The 10,226-nt window shown below is 46.2% G+C and overlaps 1 protein-coding gene across 1 annotated transcript; it reads left to right on the forward strand.

Annotated features, from left to right (window-relative positions):
- Positions 1–5,139: 5,139 nt before the first annotated feature.
- On the forward strand, positions 5,140–9,151 carry Cbln2 (cerebellin 2 precursor). The gene is made up of 3 exons (XM_059246604.1): positions 5,140–5,496; positions 8,225–8,344; positions 8,549–9,151. The coding sequence occupies exons 1-3, from the start codon at positions 5,140–5,142 to the stop codon at positions 8,744–8,746; spliced, it is 675 nt and encodes a 224-aa protein (XP_059102587.1). The 3' UTR covers positions 8,747–9,151.
- Positions 9,152–10,226: the final 1,075 nt, after the last annotated feature.

Genomic DNA, 10,226 nt, shown 5'->3' on the forward strand with positions numbered 1-10,226 from the left:
GAAGAAACAGAGAGAAAGAAAAGAAAGACAGAGAAACAATACAAAACAAAAGAAATTACCATTGAACTCAATCCCATGGTTGTGGTGTGCCATCTTTTGCTAACTAAAACATAAAATAGATATTACATGTCGGAATGTATGCCATAAAGTCTCTGAAAGGTGATCTGAGGCATCCAGTCTGTCCCTGGATAGCAGCAATAACTTATTTAGCTCAATGTGACTATAGAATGTAGACAGTCTGAGTTCAGCCAGTCTGAGTTTTAACTTAGTCAACTAATAGTTTATCTAATTTGGCTGAGATAATATGGTTACATCATGATTTCAGTTAATAAATACAACCTAGTACCTCATATAAATAAATTTACTTGGTCTTTCTATTCAGCAGTGGCTGAGTTGGAGTTGATTCCAATTTTTAAAATTCCAATTTACTTATGTTAGAAATTTGTTAAGACAAAAACTTCCATGTAGCTTGAAGTGTTTTTTTCTTTCCCATTGTCACTCATTCTTTAGGATTGTTGCTTCACTGTGAAATATGAAGGAGTGTGTGATATTTATACATAAATGCAATATTCCATACCTTAGTAACTTTCCAGTATAGCCATTTGCCCACATTAAATATATATTCCAATATTTTTAAAAGATGCATCTTTATTAATATATGTGTTCTTTTGTAAAAGTATGTTTTTAATTTTTGCATCCAAGAACATGGGACTCGTGAGAGACCATATTTAAGACACACCTGGAAGAAATCCACAAATATGATGTAGAAGGTTTAAAGACCAACACAAGCTGGAATTACTTTTCAGCAATGGGTTCTCTCCAGGGAAGATCATGTTTAGCTCTCTGAGAGGTAACTATTTTTTGGACAAATGAAAAATTAACTTCTCCAGCCATTCCTTAAATGCAGTTTTTGACTTTATAATATTTCTCCATTATCTACATATGACATATGTCTTTGACTCAGGGCACTTCTCATAAGCCTAATGGTGTCTGCTACATGATAGATAAAGGTAGTATCTTTCACATCACAAATGCTCAAGACATGTTTGATATTATTATTGCCCATGGGAATGCTGTTTCACCTAAGAGAACAGAATCTATTGTCCATATTCTGATGACAATAGTAACAACAATTACCAGTAACAAAAATATGGAGCAGGATATATAACCATTGAAGTACACATAGAAGTTTTCCTTTTTAATTCAGTGCCCTGGATGTCTTTCTAAACATGCTTACAAGCTAAAAACCTAGCTCTTAACCAAAGATCTGGTAGGTAGAACTACCAATTGATGGATGGATGAACTATCCACTTTTCTGCCAATCTGACAGTTTCCACAATGTCTAACTTCCTTATTGAACTATGAAGCTCAGATTGGAACTCAAACGTGTTTTTCATTCCATTACATACGTGCACTTGCCTTCACACCATAACCTAGTTCAGCATATGACCTTTACCTTAGTGTGTCCTGTGTGTACTGCCATAGCCACACGTAAAAGTGGTTTTGTTTTGTTTGACTTTATTTTGTTGTTTGTCTTGAAGGCCGTGATGAATTGGTTCAGCTGTTTATATGTTTATATCAAAAGAAATGTCTCAAAGCACTTAAAAAAGCTGTTTAATTAAACAATTATTTAAAGATTTTAGATGTGTGCAAGGCTTTCCGCTTCTAAATTAGCAAGCTGCTCTTGCTTTCAGTGGGCTTCACATTTATTTTGTGTTTTCTCATTCTCTACTGACAGCTTTACATTCAATTCAGTCTTGATGGCACAAAACAATTGCACTTCTACGGCAGAGCTGAGCAAATTCAGACAATATTAGAGTAAAATAACTGAAATAAGATTGCACTATTTCTGCTGAGTTAAACTCACAAACCAATAGAAGGCACGGCTGCCGCGCCTTTTACAAACTTCCTGGAAATGCAGCGCAGGGCACCTGCAAGTTACAATTTCCGCTGAGAGGAGTGTAGGACTGAAGGATTCTGGAGTTACTGTACAGTCTGTAGTGTTCTGCTTGTTGCGTTAAGCAGGATGCATTTTGTCTCTGAGGCTCTTTCAACCACTACCCTGATACCCACGGGAAACCTGTGGTCTCAACTAACCTATGCTGTGGACTTCATTCGGGCCCTCCTCCTTCTTTACTGGGATGATTGGACCTGCACAGTATCTTCAGTGCATAGGCCTTCCAGCCTAGATTAGCCATGAAAGAACCGACAACACGGGTCTTCAACATCTCCTGTCTGAGAAGATAGGTCTCATAAAACAGAAGCAGAGCGACTGAAATCTTCAAAGGGGAGAGAGAACGATGTGGCGATGTCTGCAGGAATAACACAGGCACATGCTATGCTCTAATGAACTACATGGGCTGATTTGGGACCCCACCCCCACCCCACCCCTGTCTGCTCATTGGCCTATCAGAAAGGCATACTATCCAAGACAGAGCAAACATATTTGTAATGATGCTTTTAAAAAAATCAGATTATAGAGTCCACATTAAAAAGCCACCTTGCCTCTGCTCAGTGTCGATATGTATTACCCAGACCAAAGGTTTTTGCAAATACTGTGGGGTTTGTAATAGCCCATGATAAACCCACTTCAGCAAACATCTTCTTGGCAGAGGTATACGTTAGAGGGGTAAAGAGCTAAAAACACAAGCATGGCTACTGTAAACTGCAAGGTGAAAGAATATTTAAAGACAAGCTTGTTGCATTTGAGCAGCCGCCTCCAGAGCTGTTTTAGGGGCTGGGGTGAAGGAAAACAATCCTCCAGCCTCACCTTCCTCCTGTGTACTCCTCCACACTCGGTAGGTTAGTTTGCAGCCCGCAGCCGGGAGCCTTTAGCGCCCGTAGGTGGCGCCCCTCGTCCGTGCTTGCGCATCTCGCGGCTCTCCAGGCGCAGCTCGGAACCCCGCGTGTCTCTCCGGGTCTTCAGAGCCCAGAGACTGCGTTTTAATAAATACGCGCGTTAGCACCGCGCTCCACAAGCCCCGGGGTTCAGAGAAGCAGACACGTAAACCCAGGCGAGAAAGCACCTCTTTAATCTGCGCCAAAAGCCGACGTTTCACAAACGGAGATTTGGAATTGCAGTTCTAAAACCATTAAATTACCAAGCTTTTTCCTCCCTTAAAAAAAAAAAAATACTTTCCTTTTTTTTTTTTTTTTTCAAACGTCCATCCCCCCACCCCTTTAATTATGAAAGTGACCACTCCATTCGGGATTAAGACTTGGAGGGACTTTGGAAAAGAAAAGGAATCTGGAAGAAGATCCGAGGGCGCCTAGTTTTAAGAAGGCATCTAGGAAGACTGCGCTGGGTGTCTAGGTGAGAGCCGGACCTGGGCTTGGCAAGGTGCATGGAGGGAGCCCGAGGGGAGGGGCTGTGGATTCTAGGACGAAAGAAGCGGGGAGTCGGTAGCTGGCAGCTCCGGGCTGTGCCCTCTGGAGTCTGGGGGAGAGGCAGGGACCCAGGGATCCTGTCAGTGAGGTGCGCGGAGGGCGCGCGGGCTGCTGGAGTACACGGGACTCGGAAGAGGCGGGCCGCGCGCAGCGGTGCGGTTCCCGGGCTCGGCGCGGCTCTGCAGAGCGGGAAGCGTGTGGGTTCCAGACACCGCGGTGCGCTGAGCCGCGTGGAGCGCGCAGTGTGGGGCTCCCTGGGCGCGAGGGGCCGGGGCGTGGTGTGCTTGCGGAGCCGGAGCGGACCGGGAGGAGAGGAGGCAGGGCGGGGCGGCGCGGTTATTGGCCAAGCTCTGGGAGAAGGGTCGTGCTCCGAGGTGTCCTCCTCCCTCTTGCCTCATTTTCTCTAAGCAAACCAACTTCGCAGACCTCGGTGCTCGCCCGTCATGGATGTTCCAGGTAACCCACCCCATCCCTGAGCTCCGGGATCGGGTTGCTAGTTGCCTTTTTGTAATGCTTCACCAGAACCTTGAGTATTGTGAATGCTGGGGGTTCAAGAGAGGAGAGTCGGCCGGCGGAGTTGGGGGTGGGAGGTGGTCCGCTATCCTTTGTGAAGGAGCTGCAGACAGGATATTTATTGAAACCCAACTTCTCTTTTCTTAGAAAGAACACTGTAAGAGTTGCTCGGAGAGCGTGGGCGGCGAGGGGAGGGCTCTTTCTGTCTGTGTTCCTGGGCTGGGTGTTGGAATGGCCTCTCTGGGTTAGCTGGAGAAGAGGGGACCGGCTAAAAGTGCCAACCCGTGTAAGTTAGCAGAAAGGTGCAGAAGAAAGGGAGTGGGGTACAGAGACAAGAGACTGCAAAGGAGTAAAATCCTGGGATTCTGGTGCTGGAATTGGCTCTTGTCTTTGCCAGAGAGAGGACTCCACCAGGCTCTCCTAGGGGGCTCGCCAGCGGCTGCAGGGACATTGGAAGTGGGTGTTAGAATTTCGCTCTTCACCCACCCCCATCCCGCCTTTCTCTGTTCCGTGCTTTCCTTTTTCTTTTTAATCTCACCCTCCCAAGGAGCTTTCTGTAGTTTTTTTCTTTGGGGATGGGGGGTAGATTCTTTTTATCCGAAAAGGAGTGTTTAAAAATTACTTCCTGGGTAGAAAAATAGAGGAAAGGGGCGGGGGGGGGGAATGCAGAGAGAGGAAGGTTTTCTCCTTGTGGCTGTCCAGAAAGCCACCGAAATTAAGCTGATGAGGCGTCATTTTTTTCCTTTTGACTGCATTTAATTCCTCTAGTTGTGTTGGAATGAGTAGGCAGGGGGCGACGGTGATGACGCCATCCTAGAGGTCCCCAACCTTTTTACAAGGTCCTGCAGAATCTTAGCCCAGAACCCCAGGTTCCGCGCAGGATTCAGGAGTCTGTTTGGACTTGCTGACTGGTGCGACAGAGCTTTCTCGGATCCATTATGCTACATCTGGAATGGAGATAACTTTGGGGGACCAAGGGGATGGCCATCCCGAAGGGGCTAGAGAGCACCAGCCACTTGCCCCCCTACGCACACCTTCCTGCCTAAGGATTTGGGTTCTTTCCCCTTACAGGTCCGCTGGTGCCTTCCTTCTGAGAACCATTTGGCCTTGACCATCTCAGCCAGCCGAGGATCCAGCCTAGAGAAGGCTATTGCTCCCGTCCTGCGTGTTCCTGTGCGCACCCGGGCATCCCTTCGGCTCCGGCCGGCCTTGGCGTCCTCGGGGCGCCCCCCAGCCCAGATGCCCGCGCCTGGCCGGGACCCCCGAGGGCCACCGCTGAACATGCCCGGGCGCCGGGGGGCGCTGCGTGAGCCAGCCGACTTTGGCTCCAGCTTGGGGGCGGCGCTGGCCCTGTTGTTGCTGCTGCTACCCGCCTGCTGCCCTGTGAGGGCTCAGAACGACACGGAGCCCATCGTGCTAGAGGGCAAGTGCCTGGTGGTGTGCGACTCCAGCCCATCGGGGGACGGTGCCGTCACCTCTTCCCTGGGCATATCTGTGCGCTCAGGCAGTGCCAAGGTGGCCTTCTCCGCTACTAGGAGTACCAACCATGAGCCGTCAGAGATGAGCAACCGTACCATGACCATCTACTTCGACCAGGTTAGGCTGACCTGCTCACCCGCCACCGATGAGTGGAGAACCGGCTGGTGTGCCCAGCTAACTAGGGCTCCCTGCATCTCCAGGTGGAATGCCAGGCTGGTTTTCTCCACCTCTGCCTTGCCCTTACATGGCTTCTTTTACTACTATGCTCTCTTGGAGTCCCCCTTGAACACACTGTGGAGTTTGTTTTTAAACGCCAGCTCTCTTGACAAGCATTATTGAGAGCCCTGTGAGGCTTCCCGGGCTTTCCAAGGGTCTGGTAAAGCTGATGATAGGAAATACATTTCCCGAAAGAAAATCTAGTGTTCTTTCCCTTTCGCTGAGGGCAAGGCAGTGTTTGTGGTGACCAATCTTCAGACATCTGGGGAGAGGGGTTCCTCTTAAAGATGCTGCATGTAAGAGAGTTTCTCATTCAAAGAGGAGTCTTGACAGAGGGCTGAACCTATTGCCTATATTGTGGGATCCAGTGACAAGATTTCAAGAAAGTAAGTGGGAAGGATGGGGAAGACAGCAGAGTTTGCGCTCGGCTCATATACCAAAACAAAGTGGCCGTGTATCTGCTGTGCACAGGAAATGAAACTTTTGCCAGATGTCCATATAGCATGTTCAAATGTAAATGCATAGCATGACTATACATTTAACAAGAAAAAGGCCCATGACTTAAGTGGTTTTAAGCCACTTAATTTCTGGCCTCTGGGCCAACCAACCAAGGATTAGGGAAATGGATATGTAAATGTTTCTCTGGGTGGTGACCTTTCTGTGTACTCTCTTCTTGCGATTCCTATCAGTCTTCAGAAACTGAAAAGATAAGGGTGGTTTTCATACTTTTTCTAATCAGCTAATGCTCTTGCCAAAGGGCTTTGTGTAAAATGGATTCCTGAAACATCACTAGATACAGATGGAGTTACTATCTACCGGCTTTCCCTCTGTCCAGGAGCCAGCTTCTAAAAACATTTATAGCCAGTGCATACACTTGATCTCTTTTTAGACTGTTGTATTCATTTTAAAAATCATGCTTTTTAGGGAAGTTGCTTTAATAAGCAAAAATATTTCATTTCATTGTTTCCAAATAAGACAGCATAATATAAGCATAAATATAACCCATGTTCTTCTTTATCCATTATTATTTTACTTTTATTTTTTTTCATTTATGGTGTCCTACAGATAATACAGTCTTTTCAGATCCACTGATTTCTGGAGCTGTCATGGAAATTCCGATACAGGGTCAAATCATAATAGGAATCTTGCTTTTACAGACAAATTAACTTTGCCTGGTTCCTGGCTATAAATGAGGGAGATTGTAAGCAAGGGAGGCCCTCTGCTCAGGGCCTGGCTGGGTGTCTTTTCATTCACATAAAGCCTTGAATTTACATGTTTCCAGAATTTAAAATCCACATGGAGGGGGTGAAATGGAGAGGGGAGTGCAGGCAACTCAAAGGGCGTGCAAGGGAGTGCTTCTTTCTCCAGTGAAGAGCCCTGGGGAATCACTAAGCACAGACATCAGAGGTGCTTTGTCCTCAACAATGGAGCAGAGTGTGTGTGTGCCTGTGAGACACCTGCCCAGGAGTGGGCTAAAGTGGTACTCACAGCATGATGAAGATGCAGTGTTCCCCAAGCCATGCCGGCAGTGGTTACCTGCAGTAATTCACTGTGCACTGGGAGTTTGTGTAGCCTATACAGTCCTGTAAAAAGTAACAGCCAGGGCAGTGGAGCTTTACTTTCTGATCAGGTAAAAGACAATCCAGGGTTCTGGTGCTCCTAGCTGTTTGTTCTGTAAGCATAAAACACCAGCGGGTCATTTTATTATTTTAAGGAACTTGGGGTTTTGCAGGAGGAGAGATGGGAACAGGATGTGGACAAAGTAGCCAGATTGTATTTTGAACAGAATAGGAGTGAGGTGAGGAGCTTGATTCTCTTCACATTCTGCTGTGACCAGCAGGGCCACATAATCCTCTGCTGATAGCTAATTGTGTTCTTAATCTCGCTGCTGTGGAATTTCCTGGGTTTGGACTAGGAGTGCCCAGGCTACCAGTTCAATCCTCTTTGTTTGTTCCAGCTTTTTACATGCTCCCAACACTCAGCCAACAGAGCGAGCACCGCTAAGAGGAGAATGAAGTTGAACAGGGCAGCCAGTGTTGGTTGGCAAACTCATCGTCCAACACTATTTATAAAGCACCTCCTGTATACTACTATAGGTTGGAAGATCCTGGACATAGAAACCTCATAGAAGCCATTTTGTTACTCCTACTTAAGTGAGCTCATGGAATGGACTGGTCTGCTACTCTACCACCTTTTCTTTCTCCATTCCATGTGAAGTTTTAATTATTAAACACAGCCTCAGGTTGAACTTCCTATGACCCTCTCACCCTACCCCCCCAAAAAAGTAGGGTGAATTTACAGGTTTCTTCTTGGCTTGACTGTCTCCCATCTCTCTCCATTCCCTGTGTATCATCATACAAAACTTACATAGACTATATGAAGGTACAATTAAAATATACTTCCAAAGTCTTCATTAATTAGAAACCATGAGAATACCTTTGAAATACATTTCTGCCACGGGATGTTTTTGATTTTGGTACTCACTGCTGCTGGCATTGTTTGAGTTGCTGGCATTGGACTTAGTGGCACCTATTCTCCATACCAATAAGCCAGCTAACATTGGTGGTTACATGAAAGTGTGGAGAAAATGCAAGCCTATTGAGGTATGCTGTTCCCTCTTCTTTTTCAGGTTTTAGTAAACATCGGCAACCACTTCGACCTTGCCTCCAGTATATTTGTAGCACCACGAAAAGGGATCTATAGCTTCAGCTTTCACGTGGTCAAAGTGTACAACAGACAAACAATCCAGGTGAGCCAGTTTGGAAGATGAGCCCTTGAATGCTTGGTAAACGGGGGGGCTGGGCTCTGAGCCATCTGGAAATCCTGTCTTCCAGTTCCAGGGGTGTGGGCTCCAAAAGTTAGATGGAGGTAACAATCCTCAGGGGAGGAAGAGAACAGGATGTGGGAAGGAGGTGGTCTCTGATCTGCTTAGCCTTCCTCTCTGCCTTTGTAGGTCAGTTTAATGCAGAATGGCTACCCGGTGATCTCCGCGTTCGCAGGAGACCAGGATGTTACCAGGGAAGCAGCCAGCAATGGCGTTCTGTTGCTTATGGAAAGAGAAGACAAAGTTCATCTCAAACTGGAGAGAGGGAACCTCATGGGAGGCTGGAAATACTCCACATTCTCGGGCTTCTTGGTGTTTCCTCTATAGACATGCAGCCACCCTGACAGTGGGGAGGTTTTGATCAGGAACCAGGGATCTGCCCTCTGTAACACCTTGAACTTGTCTGAATAGGATGGCTTGGGCTGACCTCCATCAGATTGTTGCTGTAGAAGAATGATTTTCTTCTAAAGCTCCAGTATTTTCTTTGACTATTGACAATTCCTCTGGAACCTGGCCTCTAATTAGTTTTAGACGACAAGGTCTTAAGGAGAAATGAAATTATCGATTTGAGCAATTTGTACCTGTGATTGTAAAGTCGATATCAGATTTTATTGTTGGGACCACTGACTTACCTTCTATTGTTTGTACGTTGTATCCTTGTCCTGATGACGTAGATGCTGCTGACCCTCAGACGGATTGCACGCTGCAGTCAGGGCTTAACGCAAGAGCCCAGCAAAGAACCACCTACCAGGGAGTCCTTGACTTGTGTCTGTGTGTGTGTGTAGCCTTAAGACAAAGAATGGCTTCATTTTCATTCTGTAGCTTACCCCTGGGGTCTTGGGAGGATGGGGAGGGAGCTGGGCATCGGGGACCTGTCAAAAGTGCTTTATCCTGAGAAGCAAAGTTTGCACGACTGAACTGCAACTTTTGTTTTGTATTGTCAGTGATTTTCTGTTTTCCTCTGGAAGCTTCCTTTTCCTTCCTCAGGTTTCACGCCTCAAACCTACTTAGTTTTCATGCTGGGGTCCTGGAGAGGAAAGAACAACAACAACAACAAAAAACTTATGTTCAGTACTTGTATGAGATCAAACAAAACAAAACAAAATCTGCATACTTTGTTTTGAATGAGAGGAAACCAGGGGGTGGGGGAAGAAGAAGAAGAAGTCCTTCTTTCAAAGTGAGGACAGCAGATAGACCATTCTGCATATTCTTCCCTGGAGTCTCTCTCAAATGCATCTTCAAACTTGCAACCAGGATTTTATTTATTTATTTATTTATTTATTTTAAATTTATACTCTGGGATCCTTTAAGAGCCTGGCCTTCCTCATTGGTCATGAATCCCTTAAAAGTGGAGCTGAGGTGACCCAAACCCCCATTGCTTTTCCTCCTGATGTGTCTCAGTGGTGACTTAGATCTGCCTCTGAGTGACCACACAATGACCAGATGCTTCAAAGAAACAGGACCAGCACCTCTTCCTGGAGACCTTCCTTTGATCTGTCATGGAGAGGGATGTGTTGACGCTCTGTGGATGAACACCTGGCCAGAAGCCACCTGGATGTGAAGTCACAGCCATTGAAGGTACTGGCTGCTGTATCCCATCAGTGGTTTTTCAAACCCTGCTTGTTTTGACATCTCCTGCAACAACACTATTCAGTTGCAGACGAGAGAACTGGTGCAGTATGTGTGCACCAAGGAAATGTCACTAATCCCAAAGCAATCAAAGATGAGACCTCAAACCGGATGTCAATTTGTCCTTTGTGTAACAATGTAACCAAAATATTGACTATAAAACTCATAATTTAAGATT

This window comes from Peromyscus eremicus, chromosome 19 (genome assembly GCF_949786415.1).
Source record: "Peromyscus eremicus chromosome 19, PerEre_H2_v1, whole genome shotgun sequence".
NCBI lineage: Eukaryota > Metazoa > Chordata > Mammalia > Rodentia > Cricetidae > Peromyscus > Peromyscus eremicus.